This window comes from Oncorhynchus kisutch, linkage group LG23 (assembly GCF_002021735.2).
Source record: "Oncorhynchus kisutch isolate 150728-3 linkage group LG23, Okis_V2, whole genome shotgun sequence".
Lineage (NCBI taxonomy): Eukaryota > Metazoa > Chordata > Actinopteri > Salmoniformes > Salmonidae > Oncorhynchus > Oncorhynchus kisutch.
In genome coordinates, this window is record NC_034196.2 from 40,645,089 (window position 1) to 40,669,730 (window position 24,642).

General features: G+C 42.8%; 1 protein-coding gene across 22 annotated transcripts in view; it reads left to right on the forward strand.

The window, feature by feature from the left end:
• Positions 1 to 630: 630 nt before the first annotated feature.
• The window catches only part of ppip5k2 (diphosphoinositol pentakisphosphate kinase 2), a 69,344-nt gene continuing 45,332 nt past the window's right edge, over positions 631 to 24,642 (forward strand). For 8 of the 22 annotated variants that reach the window (XM_031802874.1, XM_031802875.1, XM_031802877.1 and 5 more), the window contains exons 1-6: positions 632 to 968; positions 3,725 to 4,335; positions 5,468 to 5,663; positions 8,385 to 8,475; positions 15,859 to 15,944; positions 21,438 to 21,592. In XM_031802874.1, the coding sequence (XP_031658734.1) occupies positions 4,162 to 4,335; positions 5,468 to 5,663; positions 8,385 to 8,475; positions 15,859 to 15,944; positions 21,438 to 21,592 (702 nt within the window). In that variant the 5' untranslated portion in view covers positions 632 to 968; positions 3,725 to 4,161. Of the gene's footprint in view, positions 969 to 1,011; positions 1,307 to 1,769; positions 1,887 to 3,724; positions 4,336 to 5,467; positions 5,664 to 8,384; positions 8,476 to 15,858; positions 15,945 to 21,437; positions 21,593 to 24,642 lie in introns of those variants that run through there. The other 14 variants (XM_031802868.1, XM_031802872.1, XM_031802878.1 and 11 more) reach the window with 6 other exon arrangements.

The following is a 24,642-nucleotide window of genomic DNA, read 5'->3' on the forward strand; positions in this document are numbered from 1 at the left end:
ACCCCCAAAACACACACACACACACACACACACACACACACACACACACACACACACACAACTGAGGGGTTTGGAAGCTCATTGTCAGCAACAGTGTGGCTCCCCGGCATAGAGTGCGTTTAGACAGGCAAACCCACACCAGATTGGATTGGCCAAAATACCAATTAGTGAGAAAAAAATATCAGAAGTAGGCTGCCTGCCTAAACACAGCCATGTAGAACAGTGGGGTGCCTTGCTCAAGGGCACAATAGCAATAGGCTATTGTGAAAGATTTGAGCTTGAGACGGTGGAATCAATACTTTCACCAAAGAAGTTCCTGTATACTCTGCTTCTTGTTTTCCAAGTTTGCTTCTACCCATACTTGTGTTTTTGAGGCTTTGGAGGAATTATGTCTCTTTTCCCGCCCCTTAGTGACGACATACAAATTACGTTTTTTGGTTATTGGGGTGGATTCATTACGACAATTGTGTTGGAAAACGTTTCTTAAACGGAAACACACTGAACGAAATGTGGGCGGGACCTACCTGAATTAGTCCAATAGAAACTCTCGTTTTGCTCTGTTTGCTTACTTTTGGTTCTTAAACGGTAAACGGTTTCCGTAATGAATTAGCCACCACGGAGTGGAGTTTTGTCCGCTAGTAATGAATACGCCCCTGGTATTTTGAGATTTTTAATGATAGCTGTGATAGCGCAAGATGAAAATCCCCATGCATAATTGGTAGAGTAAAACTGCAAAACACACTTGGAATAAGGTAGATAAATCAGCATCACTGCTAGTAACAGTGTCGGGACAATGTTGGCTGCAAACTAGCAACAACATTTTTTCATTGCACACACATTCAGCAAGGTGTACTACTGTGTAGTTGGCAGGCTAGCTAGCTAAGCTGTCCGTGTTGTCAGAAGCCAAGCAGGACTAACTTACTTTGAAGGCATACAGACTCGACTAAGGGCGTTTCATATTAGATAAGGTAAGAGACATTTAAAAAAAAAAAAATTGCGTTAAGTTAAAAAAACAACAACACAAATTGTACATTTAAGTTCACTAAGCTTAACATAAGAAGGGGAGGCAAGCGTGCCTGGCCAATGTTAACAAGTCGCTAGACATTTGTCAGGAAGTACAAGCTAACTGTGCTAGGTAGCTAACGCCGTTAGCCATGGACTAGGCTAACAGCGAGGTGATGTTGTACCTGTCTGGATGGAGGAAGACCGATGAGTCATTCAGTCATTTTATCGGATGAAAAGATTTTTGAATTCCCCATTCAACTGAAAAAATGCTAGCTAGCTAGCCCTAAGAAGATTTACATAAGTATGTCATCCAACCCCAACGTTGATGTGATTTGCCCGAGTGAATGTTGATTGTAACGTCGTTAATAATTATTTCACTGTCTGTGTCAGCTTGTCATCATTTACATGTTGTAGAAGCTAGTTTACTAATGGCAAGTATCAGACCCAATGTTACTCTTTCTATTCACATACTAATAATCCTGATCAGAATACGTTTCCAGGACACAGTCAGAGAACTGGTTCACTATCAGAAGTCTATTCAATACATCTTCCTTGAACCCCATTGCAGTCTAGCCTAGTATATATGTGTGTGTGTGGTCCACACAGAAAGGAAAAAAACAAAAATCAGTAGCTACAATCCAACCTGGAGACCTTGCCCTTGCATTTCAAGGTTGGACTTGTTTTGGATTGGGCATCATCTGACTATCCTGGGCTGATTGTAGCATCCTGGTCGTGCTGTGACTGACATTTTGTTCCCATGACAGATGTCCAGTCTGAGGGTGATGGAAGGTTGCATGGTGGTGTGTGTGCGTGCCCAGGCAGATAAACAGTGTGTCACAAATAGCCCTATACACTACTTCTGACCAAAGCCCGACGACGAGGTGAAGTAGTAACTGACATTTGCGTGTGATACTGTTATTTTATTGTTGCTCTTTTTAAATAATTTTTTCCCCACTTTCTTTTAGTAAATACTTTAACACTTATTTTTTCCTTTACTTGCATTGTTGGTTAAGGTCTTGTAAGTAAGCGTTTCACTGTAAGGTCTACTACACCTGTTGTATTCCGCGCATGTGACGAATACAATTTGATTTGATGTCAGCGAAACGGTGTAGTCTTATCTCTGTCAAGCAAAATAGGGAGAATGCTGCTGAATGCATATTTTCAGCAAAATGCTCTATATTTGAGCTTTCTAGCCTGTGTTCATTTGTGTTGAAAGTCACTGATAAAATATATGTCCTTTCTAGATGACAGCTCAGAGTAGGCTACTTCCTAGTCACGTGAAAGGATATCAGCTAGGCCTAATATCGATGTGGAAACATTCGGAAGAAAAACAGATATAATTGGTTGATGGTGCTAGAACAACATAATACACATTACTGTTATTGAACAAGGCTATTTTTGGCTAGTGTTCAACCTTTGGAAAGTGTGTCCATACTCTTCTGTTATAAATCTTACATGGGCCCTTTCACTTCAGGTGAGTGGCCACTTACTTCTGCATTAATCCTGGTTCACTTGTGTCCCAGTTCAGCTGTAGGCCTATGCAATTCACTAGGTTGTCTTTCTATGCTATTGGCTGTATTCAAATAAAATCAATTGTTATTGGTCACATACACATATTTAGCAGATGTTATTGCGGTTGTTGCGAAATGCTTGTGGTGCTAACTCCAACAGTGCAGTGATATCTAACAATACACAATACACACATCTAAATAAAAAAGAAATGGAATTAAGGAATATCTAAATATTAGGATGAGCAATGTCTGAGTGGCATTGAATAAAATACAGTAGAATACAGTGTATAAATATGAAATGAGTAAAACCGATTGGAAACATTATTCAGGGTAAAATGAGCGTGCACACAGTGTCTGTTGCACCCGTTCATAGTTGGCTACCTTTTAGTTCTTCAAAAGAGCAGATCTTGAAAGGGCATAGTTTTCCCAGAGCTGTCAACAGCCTGGAATATTTATGGTGGTTGAATTGGCTCAGTTCTTGTGGGCATTTGTAGAGCTACAACGACTCCAGGTGTATTTCACTCCAGAAATCCATTAGTTTTTTTTCATGAGTAATATAAAAATGTAAAAAAGGCCTATGGCATGAATAGTTAGGATGATAATGTATTATACAGACAATTCTGCTGCTAACACAGATCTAGCTCTAGTGTCATTTAATTCGAGCTCCTTTTCCCTTGCCCTCCTCATCTCCCTCTCAATGTCTCTTCACTGAATTAGATCTATTCATTTGTGCCATTCTGTCAGACAATGCCCTCCATTTTATTTTTTACTTCAGTGGCATTCCTCCCTAGCCTTCCTCTCTGCTCGCTCAGACATGAGGATTACCCGGTTATAGCCGATAAGTACCCAGTGAAAAACTTCCAAAGTGTCTCTCATCCTGCACCGTTAAAGGGAGGTTGTTAGGACAGCACACGTAACGGTCTGACCTTCCCTGTAATCTGGGTTTCACGTTCACTGTCTCTGCAATGACGTGACCCTGTTTGATAGTCCGCTCTGCTTCTTAATCAGCGGGAACAGGGAGGACAGCCGTGTGCGTCATGTTTCATTGCCGTCTTCCACTGTGTGTGTGTGCTGTATTATGCTCACAATATGACCCATGTGGAGGATGGAGAAGTTCAAATATCCTTATTGGCCTCCAAACATTTGGGGCCTTTGTGATCATTTATTTTGTGGTGGACAAATAAACCACATACATGTTTGTGTTTCAGGCAAGATATTTAGAGGACAAAAAGGACATGCTGGGCTGTAAGGAACAGGACGACGGGAGCGTAGCACCAGCTCACTGGCTGTGACCCTCTGACGGAGTACGGTAACCCAGCACCCTGATTGTACAAGTAGACATGCACCAGGGATAAACCCATTCCCTTCCCCATCGAGTTCTTTAAACTACCCCCCCACCTCTTTCTCAGGGGGTCTAGTGGACCAGTTTGGGTCCCAGACAGGCAGGCCCTGGGTTAGGGAAGAGAGGGAAAAGATAAAGACTAGTTCTTTGGGGGCTGGGAGGTGAGGTGAGTGAGAGGTGTGGCATTTGGAGGAGGGAGTGCAGCAGGAGGCACAGGGCCAGCCACAGACAGGTCTGTGGTAGAGAGGGACAGGCCTCAGCCCCCAGGACTCCCAGGGTCCCCAGCCGCAAGACGGCCCAGCCATGTCTAAAGGAGGTGAGGCTCCAGACGGCGGGGAACACCCTCGCTTCTTCGTAGGCTGCGACGACAACGAGGGCGAGGAATTGCTGGACCCCGGGCGGGTCATGGGCTACGACTGCCTCTACGAGAATGTGGAAGAAGAGGAGGAGGACGAGGATGACGAGATGTATGATTCGGTGAGTTGATTTGCCCATAGAGATTGTCAGAGTGGCTGAAGATAAAGCGTCCATCTTTCTAAAAAGAACATCATCCAAGTCATAACAAAATAGGCACAATTGAGACTGCAGCAGAGGCATTTGATTCTCCACTAAATGTAAATCTGGCTTTTGACCGAAGTCCATTTTTAGGTGTAATATGCTCACGTATAAAGTCACTTTCCAGGTTCTGAATTGACACACAACAAAGTGAATCCTCAGTCTGTTCAAATCTTCACACAGACTGTTTCATAGTGTTTTTGGAGCATCTAATAGTGCAACATCATGGAAATGAGAGATTTATGTCACAGATTTGATCAGGATTTGGCTGAGATGTTGCAGTGGAAATTTGGAGTTGATCTCATATATTTGCATTGGGCATCTTTCTGAACATGCATATCATTTTTTATTAATTAAGTATATAACTAAACACCCAAATTAATTGCCTTCCATTCTAAAGCTTGTGATGGTTGAACATTCTATTTTGAATCAGCTTTGCTGAATATTGTCAGTTGTTATATAACTGTCAATGCCGTTTCTATCCTCTGTATGAAGAATTGATCGGCTTACATTTCCCCCAAAAATGTTATTCTGTAATGTTTCTTGAACAATCCTAAATAAAATGATTGGTTTACATAACAAGTGTGTTGTGCCATTGTCATGCACTGTAAAATACTGGTATGATGACATAGTTTTTTAAAAATGACCCGGAGTGGACAGTCAGTTGTCTAGAAAGAGGCTCATTAGGCAATCTACCAACTGACCTAAAGTAGACAGTCCGATAGCTGTCTAGGGAGAGTCTCGTAGCTTCAAGTTCCTCTCCCCTCTCTAATCTGTAATGATCTTAAAACAAACCAAATGGTTGTCTCCTGGGAATGGGTTTTCACCTGTCCAGTTCTTGCCCACAAGTGGAAATTACTAAAAGAAGACAAGGAGAGCACTTGAGACTATTGAGATGCACCCATTGGTGCCTATTCCTCCATCTCCTCTCCCTAGCGAGGGAGGCACACGAGAGACTATTGCATTGTACCAAGGTTATAGGCTGTGTTCCAATACTCTATAGCATCCTGTCCTTATCTCCTTAACCCCTATTCCTCCATCTCTTCTCCCCTAGCCCCCTGAGAGGCAGATCGTGGTGGGCATCTGTGCCATGTCCAAGAAGTCCAAGTCCAAGCCCATGAAGGAGATCCTGGAGCGCCTCTGTCTGTTCAAGTACATCACGGTAGTGACCATCGAGGAGGAGGTCATCCTCAACGAGCCTGTGGACAACTGGCCACTCTGTGACTGCCTCATCTCATTTCACTCCAAAGGTGAGCGCTGGGTTACCATGCATGTGCGTATCAACAAGCGCATAAACACACATACACATGAATAAACACACACATACACCCTGGGTCACCATGGACACGCTGGGTTACCATGGACATGTGCGGACACACAAACACAATTGATAAACAAACAAACACAGTAGGGATGAGACAAATGTACAATGTTTAAATGGCCATTTTTTAAAATCTGTTTTCCATTAAAACAGTAAGTAAAATTCCATGTGAATTCACAATGCAGATGGTGTACATCGTGCTGCCTGTGGAGAGAGAGAACAATTTATAATTTATGCTTCTCCTTCTTTTCACGAGAGTGGCGTGTGTAGGTTATTGTCGTCCAATCACAAGGCACCAAACCGGTTAGTTATCAGGAGATATCTAAGCTAATAGATTGGAAGGCTAGTTATCAGGAGATATCTAGGCTAATAGATTGGAAGGCTAGTTATCAGGAGATAGCTAGGCTAATAGATTCGAAGGCTAGTTATCAGGAGATAGTTAGGCTAATAGATTGGAAGGCTAGTTATCAGGAGATATCTAGGCTAATAGATTGGAAGGCTAGTTCTCAGGAGTTATCTAGGCTAATAGATTGGAAGGCTAGTTCTCAGGAGTTATCTATGATAATAGATTTGAAGGCTAGTTATCAGGAGTTATCTAGGCTAATATATTGGAAGGCTAGTTCTCAGGAGATATCTAGGCTAATGGATGGAAGGCTAGTTATCAGGAGATATCTAGGCTAATAGATTGGAAGGCTAGTTATCAGGAGTTATCTAGGCTAATATATTGGAAGGCTAGTTCTCAGGAGATATCTAGGCTAATGGATGGAAGGCTAGTTATCAGGAGATATCTAGGCTAATAGATTGGAAGGCTAGTTATCAGGAGATAGCTAGGCTAATAGATTGGAAGGCTAGTTCTCAGGAGTTATCTAGGCTAATGGATGGAAGGCTAGTTATCAGGGATTTTTTTTAAACATTATCGATTATAACTTTGAAACGTTCACACCCCGAACACATGCACATACGTAAACACATATTTAAACACACACATATAAACAAACTCATACACACACATACTCACTTTACCCACGCCCTCGCATATACAGCCCTCATTGTTTAGGTTGACACTGCTGTTCATTCATCACAAGACGGTTCAGTGTTTTGAAATGTCCAACATTGCGTAACTGTTACTGGAAGGAGGCAAGGGGGTGTTTCTAAAGACAGAAGATACATGTGCTTCATCACATACAGTATTTCCTTTAAGGGATACTTTTCCCAAATTAGGATGATTTGCACATGAAGTGTGAAAAAGAATAAGGAAAACCATATGTAATTGGGTAAAGTATCTCACACTGATTGTGTAGCTCGAAGTTACGTATAGATGATAAAACGTTTGCATTTGGAAACAGTGGCCAGGTCAACAAAAGACTAGACAGCTTACAGGGTAGGACAACAGGGTAAGGGAAACTACACCCATTTTTATTTTATTTGGCTAAACTATCCCTTTTTAAGGAGTCACAGCAGTGGTGCTTCTGACTTTGTGTTGTAATTGACATGTAATGTGTTTTCATTGTTTCCTTTGTCTGCACGTCCAAAGTTAAGTGGGGGTGGGGGGGGTCACCCTGCTTTTCTTAAACCATTGCTTCGTCCCAAATTAGGGCTGGGAATTGCCAGGGACCTCATGATACGATATTATCATGATACTTGGGTGCGATACAATATATATTACGATTCTATGTATTGCGATTCGGTACTGTGATTTTATTGTGATTTGATTTTATTGAGATTTGATGTTCCAAACATATTCCTTGTGCTGGGGGAGAAGAGTGCCATGAGAAAACAACTTTTAATCAGTCATGGAAATAAAAGTGCTGAAAACACATTGGCTCCCTATTTAAAAGAAGATAAACAACAAGATATATGAAGAAAAAATACAGAAATGTTGGTGCAGGTATAGCAAAGTAGCGCAAAAATTATATAGCGATATTGTCAACGATATAATATATCGTCAAAAATAATATCCTGATATATACCAATTAACCCCCCCCCTTTTCCCTGCCTGCAATGCTTTGGACCAGGGCCCATATGTAAACAGACCTCTCCAACAAGCAATTTATTTACTACGTAGTCCTCGTCTGGCTGGCACACCACACCTATGTCACCCAAGAAGCTGTGATGTGATTTGGTCAGCTGCCAAGCGGCCTGTAGTTAAGTTTGTTTACGGCTGGTGGTTTAATTCAGCTTGTTGTTTAGACTCGTCCTCTAGACCTTAACTCTAGCTGGTAACCTAAGAGGTTTAGGATGTGTCCCAAAATACACCCTATTCCCTACATAGTGCACTACTTTAGACCAGAGCCCTGTGTACCTTGTAGGGAATATGATGCCATTTGGACGCTCATTAGTCATTTTGTCATATGAGCTAAACAGTAAAGCAAACATGTTACCTCTCAATGTATTGTAGAGAGAGAGAGAGAAACACATACCCGTTTAGTTCACACAATCTCTGCTAGTAAGGCCTTTAAAGCAAGGGCTTTACAAGGAAATGCCTTCGTATGAAAGTGAAAAGGTTGCAAATGTTTTAGGAAATTAGCCGTTAGCAAATGTATTTTCCACCGTCCTCCTGGCACAGAGGTCTTTTGAATGAGCTTGACTTCACCTCTGTTCTCCTACAAACACATGTTGTTTTTATTGGTCTTTTAAAAAAAAAAAATAGGTTTTCCATTGGACAAAGCAGTAGCCTATGAGAAACTCAGAAACCCGTTTGTCATCAATGATCTGGATCTCCAGTACTACATCCAAGACAGGTAAGGTGATTGACAGTTGCTATGGGAATCATGACCATATCTTCTGGTCAAAGGCATGTGTTGGACAATAGGTCATTCTTCACATTATGGTTGCTAATAGTCATCGGTGGATAACTGAGCAATGCTGAAGTTTATAATCAAAGGGTGAATGATATGTTCCCCTCTGCCGATGTTTGATGCCTTGGCCTATGTCCCAATCAAGAGAATCTAGTGTTTTCATTTCTCATGAAACAAATACCACTGCTTCACTAAAGGCAAAGGTGTACAACTCTTGTCAGAGGGCAGCAGTGTATGCTTCCTCAGATTAATCTTGGGTTGGGTGTTTGATCATTAATTGATCAATCATGTTGAATGAAACACTAGAAAATACTCACTATAGACCATCCACAACTATGTCCTTCACCGTTTTCTAAACTTTTGCATTGTTCAATAATCCACTAGTCAAAAGGCATGTGTTGGACAATAGATCCTGACATGCTGTTACCCATTCTTCAAATTATGGTTGCTAATAAAAGGGTTCCCGAGTGGCGCAGCTGTCTAAAGCACTGCATCTCAGTGCTATAGGTGTCACTACAGATCCTGGTTCGATCCCGGGCTGTATCACATCCGGCTGTGATCGGGAGTCTCATAGGGCGGCGCACATTTGGCCCAGCGTCGTCCGGGTTAGGGGAGGGTTTGGCCCGGGGTAGTCCGTCATTGTAAAATAAGAATTTGTTCTTAATTAACTTGCCTAGTTAAATAAAGGTTAAATACAAAAATAATACAACAAAAAAACACTGGTGGATTTTTAAACAATGCACTACTTTTGATAAGCCTTTATGGACTCTGGTTAAAAGCCATATTGGACAATATCTCCCCACATGCTGCTGCCTGTGTTTTCCCTGCAGCAATGAAAACATTGGAGGTTGCAGGGTAGCCTAGTGGTTAGAGTGTAGAGGCGGCAGGGTAGCCTAGTGGTTAGAGTGTAGAGGCGGCAGGGTAGCCTAGTGGTTAGAGCGTTGGACTAGTAACCGAAAGGTTGCAAGTTCGAATCCCCGAGCTGACAAGGTACAAATCTGTAGTTCTGCCCCTGAACAGGCAGTTAACCCACTGTTCCTAGGCCGTCATTGAAAATAAGAATTTGTTCTTAACTGACCTGCCTGGTAAAATGAAGGTAACACATTCTTCACATTATGGTTGCTAATAAAAATCACTGGTAATGCTAAACGAGTGAAGGACATGAATCCCTTTTTGAGGAATGGTCTTTAGTGAGTATTTTTAGTGTTTTTGTTTTCTCATGATTGATCAATCACCCAACCCAAGTTTAATTTGAGGAAGCATACAAACTGGAATACACTGCTGCCCTCTGATAAGAGTTGTGAAACGGTGGTATTCATAATGTCTCTGTGGATGGGAACAGTTGTATCATTCGCTATTTGACATCTACAATAATTTAGAACAAGTATAAAGTTTGGCGCCACGAAAGCATTTCACCCAGACAGACATGGATTTAGTCCCAAATGGCACCCTATTCCCTATATAGTGCACTACTACAGGGCTCTGGTCAAAAGTAGTTTATTATTAAGGGAATAGGGTGCCATTTCGGATGCATACATACACACTAGTAATGCGCGGGTTGACTCGGAAACCGCGGTTATATCCGTGGGGTGGGCGGGTTTAGGCTCATGACATTTTGGTGTGGGTGAACGATGGGTAGGTGGCGGGCGGGTTGAATAAACATTAAACAATGCAATTAAAATTAAAATCTATAAATGTATATTTCTTGTGTAATTCATATCTATAGGCTAGATTCTGTAATTCATACCAATCGGCTAGATTGTTTAATTCATATGAACAGGCTATATCCTGCGATGCAGTGCCTTACACCGCTGCGCCACTCGGGAGCCCAAGATCAGTATTGCCTCCACACTGACGGTCACGGGTCATTGGAGGCAGTGAAATTCCACATGACCGTTTAGTCACGGTAATTAGGCTTCTCCAAGCTCTGATGCTGGTCATTAGTAGCCTACCAAACTTGCAAACTGCCTGCTACTCAAGCACTCTCTTGTCCCTCTAATCACTCCGACATCAATGCAAATGTAATCGAAAATCAAATAAGACACTTCATGAGAGCTCATGTTGCGCAACATTTCTATAGGCTATGTAATTGCATGAGAAAAGAGTGATGGCTGCTAATAAAAAGAGGAGGATCCCATCAGCTCTCTATAGGCTAGGCCTACTATATTTATTTCTCAACTATCCTAATATTAAGCACATTGCTTATATTTACAACAAGAGTATAGCCTACCTGGCTGGCATGAAAATAAACCACGGGGAAAAGTGTCCTCCATTCGCTATTTTTTTTATTTCACCTTTATTTAACTCGGCACGGCAGTTAAGAACAAATTCGTATTTACAATGACGGCCTACCCCAGCCAAACCCGGACAATGCTGGGCGAATTGTGCGCCGCCCTATGGGACTCCCAATCACGGCCTGGATTCGAACCAGGTACTGCAGTGACATCTCTTGCACTGGGATGCAGTGTCTTATGCATAGACAACATATTTTGTTTCCTGCTGCCCCTGTTTCAAAACAGGTGCATGATAATTGTCCATTCTAAATCTAAACAAATGTCACACATATTGTTTAGTATATGTACATACAAGTTTAAATCAAGAGAAGTCTGATGGGTGACAATATTAGCCTATCACTTGTGAATGATATATTATCACTTGTGAATGATGCCCAACATAAAGAAACAATGCCTTTTTTACGACTTGTTTGAGTCATAGTTGCACACCTCATGTAGCCTAGCCCATAGGCCTATATGTTTTAATAAGGTTTGTAACTGAAGTGGCCCAAAAAAAATTAAGCACATTAATCCGCTTTACAAGGCGTGTAGAGCCTAACTGGCATATATAAGCAGTGCGTGAGTTTCAAGTTCGGGAAAGACAATTTTCACCATATAAATGCACCTTTTTATAATAAAAGCATTACATGCATAATTGCATTTGCAGTCACTTTTCATAATGTTTTCTGCTAATGGAACATTAGCACTTATAGCCTACTACCACGTGCGTATTGCTGTGCTTATAATGTGAAGAAATAGCCTAATAGGTTCTAACATTTTAAGCTAAACGTTCTGATCTGTTGTGTCAGCCACATTGCACAAAAAAAATTTGGGGGGTTGTATTAATTTGGGAACTATTGCATCCCACAACTGTCCCAGACAGTTTGAGATATTGAATGAATGTCTTGGAAGATAATGATTCATAACAGAAACGTGTATATATAATAGCGTATTATAAACTGGGTGGTTCGAGCCCTGAATGCTGATTGGCCTAAAGCCGTGGTATATTTGACTACGCGTTGCGTCTTACATAAGAGCTGCCCTTAGCCATGGTATATTGGCCATATACCACATCCCCTTGAGCCTTATTGTTGCTGATACACCAAACACACCACCTCATTTCCGCACGCGAATGTCAGTTACTAGACAGAATTAGCTTTTGATTGAAACAGCGTGTGAATGCAGGTTACTAGGTAGAATGGGCTTTGATTGAAACAACGTGTGAATGCAGGTTACTAGGTAGAATGGGCTTTGATTGAAACAGCGTGTGAATGCAGGTTACTAGGTAGAATGGACTTTGATTGAAACAAAATACAGGAAGGTTATATGTAAGTATTTCACTGTAAGGCCTGTTATACACCTGTTGTATTCGGCGCATGTGACAAATACATTTTGATTTGAAAATTTGATTAGATTTATATAGTAAACACCATCTGCTCTAATTTTCTTACAAAACAGTTGCAAGAAGATCTACATGCATTTTCCGGTCTAAATGAATGCATGCATGCATGTATGTAGGCTACGCTGGCCCACAAAACCATCCTGTTGTCCCCCATTTGGGTGTTTTTATATGCGGTCACCCTACCGGCATGAGTGAGAAAAAAGAACCTGCTGGAAAGTAGCCTCCATCTGCTATTCTAGTGAGTGTGATGACATGTCTTTATCCCCTGTTCCTGCCCATTTGCTAATGGTCCACTCTAAGTCAAAACTAATTTGACATATTATTAAAGACGAGATTCAATTGAGAATAGTCTGATGGGTGAAAATATGATCACTTGATGAGAGAACAGTTTGTGCAGCCTGAGGCAAGGAATAGAACTCAAGTTCTTTTCCCCATTATTTTTCTCAAATCATCAGTAGCAAATAGTCGCATCATACAGACCATATATATTTTTATTTGTAAGACATTTTAAGGTTTGTATCATTCACAACTAAAGTTACCAAATAACTCTAAATCAAATGTATTTATATAGCCTCTTCGTACATCAGCTGATATCTCAAAGTGCTCTACAGAAACCCAGCCTAAAACCCCAAACAGCAAGCAATGCAGGTGTAGAAGCACGGTGGCTAGGAAAAACTCCCTAGAAAGGCCAGAACCTACGAAGAAACCTAGAGAGGAACCAGGCTATGAGGGGTGGCCAGTCCTCTTCTGGCTGTGCCGGGTGGAGATTATAACAGAACATGGTCAAGATGTTCAAGTGTTCATAAATTACCAGCATGGCCAAATAATAGTAATCACAGTGAACAGGTCAGGGTTCCATAGCCGCAGGCAGAACAGTTGAAACTGGAGCAGCAGCACTGCCAGGTGGACTGGGGACAGCAAGGAGTCATCATGCCAGGTAGTCCTGAGGCATGGTCCTAGGGCTCAGGTCCTCCGAGAGAGAGAATTAGAGAGAGCATACTTAAATTCACACAGGACACCGGATGAGACGGGAGAAATACTCCAGATATAACGGACTGACCCTTGCCCCCCGACACACAAACTACTGCAGCATAAATACTGGAGGCTGAGACAGGAGGGGTCAGGAGACACTGTGGCCCCATCCGAGGACACCCCCAGACCGGGCCAAACTGGCAGGATATAACCCCACCCACTTTGCCAAAGCACAGCCCCCACACCACTAGAGGGATATCTTCAACCACCAATTTACCATCCTGAGACAAGGCCGAGTATAGCCCACAAAGAAGATCGCCGCGGCACAACCCAAGGGGGGGTGCCAACCCAGACAGGAAGACCACGTCAGTGACTCAACCCACTCAAGTGACGCACCCCTCCTAGGGAAGGCATGGAAGAGCACCAGTAAGCCAGTGACTCAGCCCCTGTAATAGGGTTAGAGGCTGAGAATCCCAGAATCTAAATCTAGCATATAGGACCTGTTTCAAATGATCACTTTTACACTCAACATCAACACTTCATATGGTTGCGCACTTGCTCTGGAATGGGAAAAATATCCTTTCCATTTTATTCAAGTAAGTTTAATAATATTATTCCTAATATAAAATAAGGGCATGGGACTTATAAGTGTTAATGTTAATTAACGGTCAATTAGCGTGAGACCGGCAGTCTTTTGCATGGCAATAACCGGCTGACAAAGTTCAATGACCACCGCAGCCCTAGTAGAGTCATCAAAGACATTAACATGATGAACCATATTAAGTTTGCCATTGATATTGTAAAAACTCAGGAAATTATTAACAATTAACTTTTTTGTCTAAAATGCTTAAAATAATCATTAAAAAAAAACCTTCTCATGGACTAAGTCAGATTCACTCGAAATGTTCTCTTTGGACTCATCACAATAGTCCCTGAAGAGTTTGAGAAAGAAAAACATTGAGGCATTCAAAGACGGACACACTATACCAGTAGATGCATATTCGCGCATACCCAGCTACAAGCTGTGATTTAAAAAAGAAAAATTTAACAAAAGCAAGGTGTCAATTTAGGCTATTGTTTGAAATGTTTTCTTTCATCAAAACATTAGGCTACTAATGCACTAGGGATGTGTCAAATGGAAACATTTTCTTAACGTTTTAAACAGCAATTTATCAGTTTTCCGTTAAAACGATACAACAAAAATTATAAAATTCCATGTGAATTCACAATGCAGCTGCACGGCTGCCAGCAACAGTTAATGTAACAGTAATGCTAGTATAGGTGCAATGCTTAATGTTCTGAAACCATCTGTTGCTGGCAGCAGTGCAGCTGCATGACCTGTACTAGCATTACTGAGCCTCAATTCCACCTGGCAAAGTTAGCATTTCCTTCTCATTTAACTTCTCAAAATATTGCCATACAGGAATTCACTTCTGTCCCTTGCCTTTCTCTGATTGATCCAACTGTTAACGACGATGGCGTTGTGATGGTGAATCGACTCTAAATTAGTTGATTCCTCAACGACTTGCACGTAAACTCCTGATGTTGACTCCCATTTCTGAGTGTCGATGGTAAAAAAGTAGTGCACTGGCCTCCCGGGTGGCGCAGTGGTTAAGGGCGTTGTACTGCAGCGCCAGCTGTGCCATCAGAGACTCTGGGTTCGCGCCCAGGCTCCGTTGTAACCGGCTGCGACCGGGAGGTCCGTGGGACGACGCACAATTGACCTAGCTTCGTCCGGGTTAGGAAGGGCTTGGTCGGTAGGGATGTCCTTGTGTCATCGCGCACCAGCGACTCCTGTGGCGGGCCAGGCGCAGTGCGCGCTAACCAAGGTTGCCAGGTGCACGGTGTTCCCTCCGACACATTGGTGCGGCTGGCAGTGCGGCTTGGTTGGGTTGTGTATCGGAGGACGCATGACTTTCAACCTTCGTCTCTCCCGAGCCCGTACGGGAGTTGTAGCGATGAGACAAGATAGTAGCTACTACAACAATTGGACACCACGAAATTGGGGAGAAAAAGGGGTAAAAAGAAATAAAAATAATAATAATACATTTTAAAAAGTAGTGCACTATATAGGTAATACTGTGCTGATTTGGACGCACCCCTTTGCTGTACATTGGGCCTATCCTATATTTACAATATGATGAAACAAAACTTGACACACACCACTTGATACAGTGTTAAATGCTAAGTCATTGTACAGGCTAATGAAAGGCCAGTTCAATCAAGAAGCAGGGTGAAAAGGGATACTTCCAAAAAGTAAATGAACTCGTGGATACTATTTTCGTCTCTGTGTCCAGTATGAAATAAGTTTTGCGGGCCAATGGTAACTAGCGTTAGCACAATAACTGGAAGTCAGATACCCATAGACTTCATCATTGCGCTAACGCTAGCTAGCAATTGCTCTGGCACTGGTTAGCAACTTCCATAAAACCACGTGCAGAGACAGAATATTGGAATCCATGAGTTAATGTAACTCCGGGGAAGAGGATAAAGGGCTAAAATCCTGAAGTATCCCTTTAAGAAAGTGGTCACATTCAGAAAGACTTGAAACCGCACACAACTGTTTAAAGGTGAAGCCTTGCTGCAGGCTAATTGACTCCACACAGCTAATGAAAAGAGTGGTTTGATCCCTGTGTTGTTGATGCTCAGTAAACTGATCTAGCATTTCTCTTCCTTCAGGAGGGAGGTGTACCGGATCCTGAAGAACCAGGGCATCCTGCTCCCACGTTACGCCGTTCTCAACAGAGACCCTGCGAGACCAGAGGGTTAGTACCCAGTACCTTAAAGGTTCTAGGGTAGCCTAGTGGTTAGAGCGTTGGACTAGTAACCGGAAGGTTGCAAGTTCAAATCCCCGAGCTGACAAGGTACAAATCTGTCGTTCTGCCCCTGGACAGTTAACCCACTGTTCCTAGGCCGTCATTGAAAAAAAGCAATGTTTCTCAATCCTGGTCCAGGCAACCCAAAGTTGTGCACATTTTTCTTAGTTTTTCCACTAGCACTAACACACCGGATTCCAATAATCAGAGGCTTGATGATGAGTTGATTGGTTGAATTAAAATTTTGGATGCTAGGGAAAAATCTAAAATGTGCTTTCAGACTTCAAAAGTAATCTAATGTCAAGATGAGTACCCTATCATGTATATCGATCCAGCTATGCCTCAAACTCCAAGATGAATGGAAAAGATGAGCACAGCCAATCTTTAAATCAAATGGTGCTTCTCTTTTCCATTCATCGGTATTGTGACATAGCTGGATCTACAAAAGGGATGGCCTGGGATGTGGACTTACCTCAACAGAAGAACAGGTTTGAGGTTTGCAAACATCAGACAAGCTTTGAAGTGTAATGTCCCTTTAAGTTTATTCGTAGAATATGGGGCACGTTCTCAAATGCGCCTCTGTATACCTTAATGATGGTGACAAAAAAAGTGTTTCAGTATAGGGAAATAACATTATGAATCACTGTCAGATCAGTGTTTAGACCATTTGTGTTATTCTCCATTTGATTTCTGCCCAGAACCTCACGTTAGACTGTAAACACTCCTGTTCCTCTTATGATAATCCAAACAGAAATTGTGTCCAAAGATTTACTCACGAAACCACATTTCCACCCACAGTTGTTATGCAAGTAAAGTTCAACCATGTGGAAAGGAAATTATGGACAGCTGTGATCAATCCAACCATGTTCAGCATGATGGGATCTTTTTGTGTCTATAAATTGAATTGTGTGAGAAATGGTGGTGGAAATGCCTTTTTATGCGCCAATATTGATAAAATAACCACTCATCCATAATAATCTCATGTAGACTAGCCTACCCACACATCCTACTGCACTATATCGGCAAGCTGTTGGCCAGAGTGCCAAGACCAGAGGAGGCACCTTTGCTATTCAACGCAACAGTTTTGTCACAAAAAAACTATCAGTCGAGTTGAAAATATGATGAAAACACATTGACTTTAGATTTTTATTCGGGACGTGACAATTTAAGCGAAAAGGTACATTTTCTGTGCACTACTTTCATCACGCACTAATTTCTATCCTCAACGGGTCCGTTTGGTAGAAACACCGCTGGTGGGGAAATGTGCATATTGTCTTTATGCAGAATTGTGAATATTTGCATGAAAACCTGGCCAGTGATGTTAATTGTCTAGTCCAATATGTCAGCTCAATATACAAAACAAATTTTTTAAATTTTCAAATCTGTCGTATCTGGAATGGAATCAATCAGGACTGCTTTAAATTCCTCTCTCGTCCTTTAGATCGCTGCAAACAGAAGATTACTGGCATGTAGAAAGGCTACAGGGATTAAACTGTTTTACATTTCAGTCTTAAAATGGCAACTAGCCATGACTGTGAAACAGATGGGGAAACAATACTGTTTTAGTGGAAACAATCCTGTCAAAAAGGACAATGCAGCCATTTGGCATCTGAAATGAACCCCCACCATCATGTTCAAATCCAATAGGAATATGAGCTACGGCTGGATAGACCTGTTCACACCACATCTGTTGCTGTTGGCAAATAAAGGCCATTCAGCTACGGCTTAAATTTTGCTCATTCCCTTGATGGTAGGGCTTTATCTTTTGGCAAAGAGACCTAATCGCGTCTCTTAACATATTATCTGCTAGCCTTTCCCAAGTGTACGTCATCAACACTTCTCTGAGGTGAATTTATAATCAGACCATTGATCATTCAGGATGCCTCATTGTCTAGGTTGGATGCCTCATTGTTGTTTGAATGGCTACCACACAATGTTTGAATGGGCACCAGGTCTAATCCAGTCCTGGTACACATGGGTTGTGTTCATTAAAATGAAAACGTTCAGATAGGCCTATAGGCTCAGCTGTGTAATGTAGCTGCAGTGAACCGTGTGTGTGTTAGCAGCTGTCTCGTTCCCATCCACCCCCTGCTCTGAGGAGTAAAACTGGAGCACCACTAGGCCTGGGAGACCTGCTTCCTGTCTGTCCTGTCTCAGCTCTGCACTGCTTAGTGATTATACACCCACTCACACTGGTGTTTGGATCTCTCTCTGCCACGTTCCCTCTCTCCTGCTTGCTCTCGCTCTCTCGCACTCGCTCTTGCTCTCCCTTTTCCAGGATGATGTACTGTAGACTAGTCCTTCTGTCTCCTCTGTCTCTGTCTTTCTCGCTCTCCTCTCTTTCCCTGTTTTTCTCTACTGGTTCTCTAGTATGGGTGGCCAATTTAAGGAGGCCATCTGTTGACATGACAGCTGTCTGCTTTGACCTTTCTCACTCTAGGCTTCCATTGTGATAGATGGGATACACTATGGTGTTTCTTCTCCTTTTTATGAAATGGAAACTCTACTACAATTCCATGTTGTTTCATCTCTACGTTCATATTTATTGAAATTCTGTAGAGTTCCATGTATTTACCAGAGGATGTTGAGAAGGCCTATTTAGAACGGCCAATGGGCTTTCGTCAACTGAACTAAATCACCCCGCCCAGTGTGTCAGAACACGTAAAGGGACTTTTCAGACCAGCATCCTGTTAATAGGCCTATTAGCCTGAAACGAACCATATCCTCAACCGATTCCTAAATTAAATATCAGATTGCACGTCTGCCACGTCCACTTAGTTTTTCCTGTTGAAACAGGCCTTTTCAGGCACGCAGCAGTAAAGATGGCTGCTGTGGAATCTAGCAGATTAGCCTCTGTGCAAACAAAGAAACCTTCCCTCCCAAAGTCGGGTTGTGTCCTAGCCAGTGGGGGTCACAGGTACTTCATTCACACATAGTCACTGCCATGGAGGCTTTTATTAGATATTAGGTTAATAGGTGAGAAACCATCTCGCCCCATTTTAATTTAGCAGTTTAGTGACTGTGCTGTTTTGGGGCGGTTTTCAGTGAGGTACAGTGCCTTGCGAAAGTATTCGGCCCCCTTGAACTTTGCGATCTTTTGCCACATTTCAGGCTTCAAACATAAAGATATAAAACTGTATTTTTTTGTGAAGAATCAACAACAAGTGGGACACAATTATGAAGTGGAACGACATTTATTGGATATTTCAAACTTTTTTAACAAATCAAAAACTGAAAAATTGGGCGTGCAAAATTATTCAGCCCCCTTAAGTTAATACTTTGTAGCGCCACCTTTTGCTGCGATTACAGCTGTAAGTCGCTTGGGGTATGTCTCTATCAGTTTTGCACATCGAGAGACTGAATTTTTTTCCCATTCCTCCTTGCAAAACAGCTCGAGCTCAGTGAGGTTGGATGGAGAGCATTTGTGAACAGCAGTTTTCAGTTCTTTCCATAGATTCTCGATTGGATTCAGGTCTGGACTTTGACTTGGCCATTCTAACACCTGGATATGTTTATTTTTGAACCATTCCATTGTAGATTTTGCATTGTGTTTTGGATCATTGTCTTGTTGGAAGACAAATCTCCGTCCCAGTCTCAGGTCTTTTGCAGACTCCATCAGGTTTTCTTCTAGAATGGTCCTGTATTTGGCTCCATCCATCTTCCCATCAATTTTAACCATCTTCCCTGTCCCTGCTGAAGAAAAGCAGGCCCAAACCATGATGCTGCCACCACCATGTTTGACAATGGGATGGGGTGTTCAGGGTGATGAGCTGTGTTGCTTTTACGCCAAACATAACATTTTGCATTGTTGCCAAAAAGTTCAATTTTGGTTTCATCTGACCAGAGCACCTTCTTCCACATGTTTGGTGTGTCTCCCAGGTGGCTTGTGGCAAACTTTAAACTACACTTTTTATGGATATCTTTAAGAAATGGCTTTCTTCTTGCCACTCTTCCATAAAGGCCAGATTTGTGCAATATACGGCTGATTGTTGTCCTATGGACAGAGTCTCCCACCTCAGCTGTAGATCTCTGCAGTTCATCCAGAGTGATCATGGGCCTCTTGGCTGCATCTCTGATCAGTCTTCTCCTTGTATGAGCTGAAAGTTTAGAGGGACGGCCAGGTCTTGGTAGATTTGCAGTGGTCTGATACTCCTTCCATTTCAATATTATCGCTTGCACAGTGCTCCTTGGGATGTTTAAATCTTTTTGTATCCAAATCCGGCTTTAAACTTCTTCACAACAGTATCTCGGACCTGCCTGGTGTGTTCCTTGTTCTTCATGATGCTCTCTGCGCTTTTAACGGACCTCTGAGACTATCACAGTGCAGGTGCATTTATACGGAGACTTGATTACACACAGGTGGATTGTATTTATCATCATTAGTCATTTAGGTCAACATTGGATCATTCAGAGATCCTCACTGAACTTCTGGAGAGAGTTTGCTGCACTGAAAGTAAAGGGGCTGAATAATTTTGCACGCCCAATTTTTCAGTTTTTGATTTGTTAAAAAAGTTTGAAATATCCAATAAATGTCGTTCCACTTCATGATTGTGTCCCACTTGTTGTTGATTCTTCACAAAAAAAAATACAGTTTTATATCTTTATGTTTGAAGCCTGAAATGTGGCAAAAGGTCGCAAAGTTCAAGGGGGCCGAATACTTTCGCAAGGCACTGTATGTGCAGATGGGCAACCCTATGCTTTAGCCAATTTATTTAAAGCCGCTATGCTGCATCAGTTGGGCAACAGGTTATAATGCTTTTAAAGGGAGCATTATATTTCAGATGGTTGACAACATAATTGAATTTTCATTCAATTTAAAGCAGAATGTCATTTTTACCTTCTCAGTTCTACACAAAAAATATCACAGGGGTGCCCCCCTCCCCCAAATACACACTCTTACTTTGCCTCCGCTGCTAAACTAAAATCCATAAAGGAAACACTTTCCCTTTCTGTTGGATAAAGCCAGATTATAAAAGGAGAAAAGCATCAATGTATGAAATTCTCATTCTGCCTCACTACAAGAGGCCTTTGAACTGTCAGGATATCCAAGGACATATCTGTTTTTGTCCATTTTCTATCTCTTTTGCATGACAAGCGCCCTAAACCAACAATGCAGTTAAAAAATAAAAATACCTAACAACAAAAAAGAAGAAGAAGAAATAAAAGTAACAAATAATTAAAGAGCAGCAGTAAAAGAGGCTATGGTAACAACTCTTCTGTGACGCAGACACTGTAGAAACACCAGCACAAACAGATCTGGGACCAGGCTACAGAATTGGTTGGTTTGGTGCTGGACTATTAAATGGCTGCACAGGGTATATCTCTTTGACCAGGGTTAGTGACCACTGTTGTACAGTAAAGAGTTGCTGCTAAGGGGTCTGAATGAAGATCAAGGCCTGCTAATCCCATAGATAACCAGTTGTATGTGCCATGTCTATCCAGAGTGTAACCTGGTGGAGGGGGAGGACCACGTGGAGGTGAATGGTGAAGTGTTCCAGAAGCCCTTTGTGGAGAAGCCTGTGAGTGCCGAGGACCACAATGTCTACATCTATTACCCCACGTCGGCCGGAGGGGGCAGCCAGAGGCTCTTCCGCAAGGTTAGGATGCATACAAGGTCATGACATCCATCCATACACCAATAGGCCAGATATATACACTGCTCAAGAAAATAAAGGGAACACTAAAATATTTATCAACCCATGGATGTCTGGATTTGGAGTGACACTCAAAATTAAAGTGGAAAACCACATTCCAGGCTGATCCAACTTTGATGTAATGTCATAGATCTGAATGAATGAAATATTCTTATTAAATACTTTTTTCTTTACATAGTTGAATGTGCTGACAACAAAATCACACACAAATTATCAATGGAAATCAAATTTATCAACCCGTGCATGTCTGGATTTGGAGTGACACTCAAAATTAAAGTGGAAAACCACACTACAGGCTGATCCAACTTTGATGTAATGTCCTTAAAACAAGTCAAAATGAGGCTCAGTAGTGTGTGTGGCCTCCACGTGCCTGTATGACCTCCCTACAACGCCTGGGCATGCTCCTGATGAGGTGGCGGATGGTCTCCTGAGGGATCTCCTCCCAGACCTGGACTAAAGCATCCGCCAACTCCTGGACAGTCTGTGGTGCAATGTGGTGTTGGTGGATGGAGCGAGACATGATGTCCCAGATGTGCTCAATTGGATTCAGGTCTGGGGAACGGGCGGGCCAGTCCATAGCATCAATGCCTTCCTCGAGCCACATGAGGTCTAGCATTGTCTTGCATTAGGAGGAACCCAGGGTCAACCGCACCAGCATATGGTCTCACAAGGGGTCTGAGGATCTCATCTCGGTACCTAATGGCAGTCAGGCTACCTCTGGCGAGCACATGGAGGGCTGTGCGGCCCCCCCAAAGAAATGCCACCCCTCACCATGACTGACCCACCGCCAAACCGATCATGCTGGAGGATGTTGCAGGCAGCAGAACGTTCTCCACGGCGTCTCCAGACTGTCACATGTGCTCAGTGTGAATCTGCTTTCATCTGTGAAGAGCACAGGGCGCCAGTGGTGAATTTGCCAATCTTGGTGTTCTCTGGCAAATGCCAAACGTCCTGCACGGTGTTGGGCTGTAAGCACAACCCCCACCTGTGGACGTTGGGCCCTCATACCACCCACATGGAGTCTGTTTCTGACCGTTTGAGCAGACACATGCACATTTGTGGCCTGCTGGAGGTAATTTTGTAGGGCTCTGGCAGTGCTCCTCCTGCTCCTCCTTGCACAAAGGCGGAGGTAGCGGTCCTGCTGCTGGGTTGTTGCCCTCCTACGGCCTCCTCCACGTCTCCTGATGTACTGGCCTGTCACCTCGTAGCGCCTCCATGCTCTGGACACTACGCTGACAGACACAGCAAACCTTCTTGCCACATCTCGCATTGATGTGCCATCCTGGATGAGCTGCACTACCTGAGCCACTTGTGTGGGTTGTAGACTCCGTCTCATGCTACCACTAGAGTGAAAGCACCGCCAGCATTTAAAAGTGACCAAAACATCAGCCAGGAAGCATAGGAACTGAGAAGTGGTCTGTGGTCACCACCTGCAGAACCACTCCTTTATTGGGGGTGTCTTGCTAATTGCCTATAATTTCCACCTGTTGTCTATTCCATTTGCACAACAGCATGTGAAATGTATTGTCAATCAGTGTTGCTTCCCAGTTGGACAGTTTGAGTTCACAGAAGTGTGATTGACTTGGAGTTACATTGTGTTGTTTAGGTGTTCCCTTTGTTTTTTGAGCAGTATATATATATATATCACACACACACTATAAGTATATGGACACATTCGGCTATTTCAGCCACACCCGTTGCTGACAGGTGTATAAAATTGAAGACACAGCCATGCAATCTCCATAGAAAACCACCACAGTCAGTAAAATGGCCTTACTGAAGAGATCAGTGACGTTCAATGTGGCACAGTCATAGGATACCACCTTTCCAACAAGTCAGTTTGTCAAATTGCTCCCCCAGTCAGCTGTAAGTGCTCTTATTGTGAAGTGGAAACGTCTAGGAGCAACAATGGCTCAGATGCGAAGTGATAGGCCACACAAGCTTACAGAATGGGACCGAGTGCTGAATATTATTATTTTTTTAATCGTCTGTCCTCTGTTGCATCAGTCGTTACCGAGTTCCAAACTGCCTCTGGAAGCAACTTCAGCACAATAACTGTTCGTCGGGAGCTTCATGAAATGGGTTTCCAAGGCTAAGCAGCCACACACACGCCTAAGATCACCATGCGCTATGCCAAGCGGAATTGTGAAAAGCTAAATGCTATTGGACTGTGCAGTGAAAATTTGTTCTCTGGAGTGGTGAATCATGCTTCACCATCTGGCAGTCTGACGGACGAATCTGCGTTTGGCGGATGCAATGAGAACGCTACCTGCCCCAATGCATAGAGCCAACTGTAAAGTTTGGTGTTGGAGTAATAATGGTCTGGGGCTGTTTTTCGGGCTAAGCCCCTTACTTCCAGTAAAGGGAAATCTTAATGCTACAGCATATAATGACATTGTAGATGATTCTGTGCTTCCAGCTTTGTGGCAACTGTTTGGGGAAGGCCCTTCCAGTTTCAGCATGACAATACCCCCATGCACAAAGTGAGGTCCATACATAAATGGTTTGTTAAGATCAGTGTGGAAGAACTTGACTGCATTGACGTCAACCCCATCAAACACCTTTGGGATGAATTGGAACGCTGACTACGAGCCAGGCCTAATCGGCCAACATCAGTGCCCTACCTCACTAATGCTCTTGTGGCTGAATGGAAGCAAGTCCCCACAGCAATGTTCCAACATCTAGTGGAAAGCCTTCCCGTAAGAGTGGAGGCTGTTATAGCATCAAAGGAGGGACCAACTCCATATTGATGCCCATGATTTTGTAATGAGATCTTCGATGAGCAGGTGTCCACATACTTTTGGTCATGTAATACACATACACACAGTCAGCTGTGAACATTCCTAACTAAGGCCATAACTCAGTGCTCTAGCAACATCTCTGGAGTGTTAACAAGCTCCTAATACCATTTCATACTAACTAGAGCTTGCTAGAACCTGTACAAGCCACTAACACCCTGCAAGGCTAGCTAGAGCCTCTATCCCCCTGCAAAG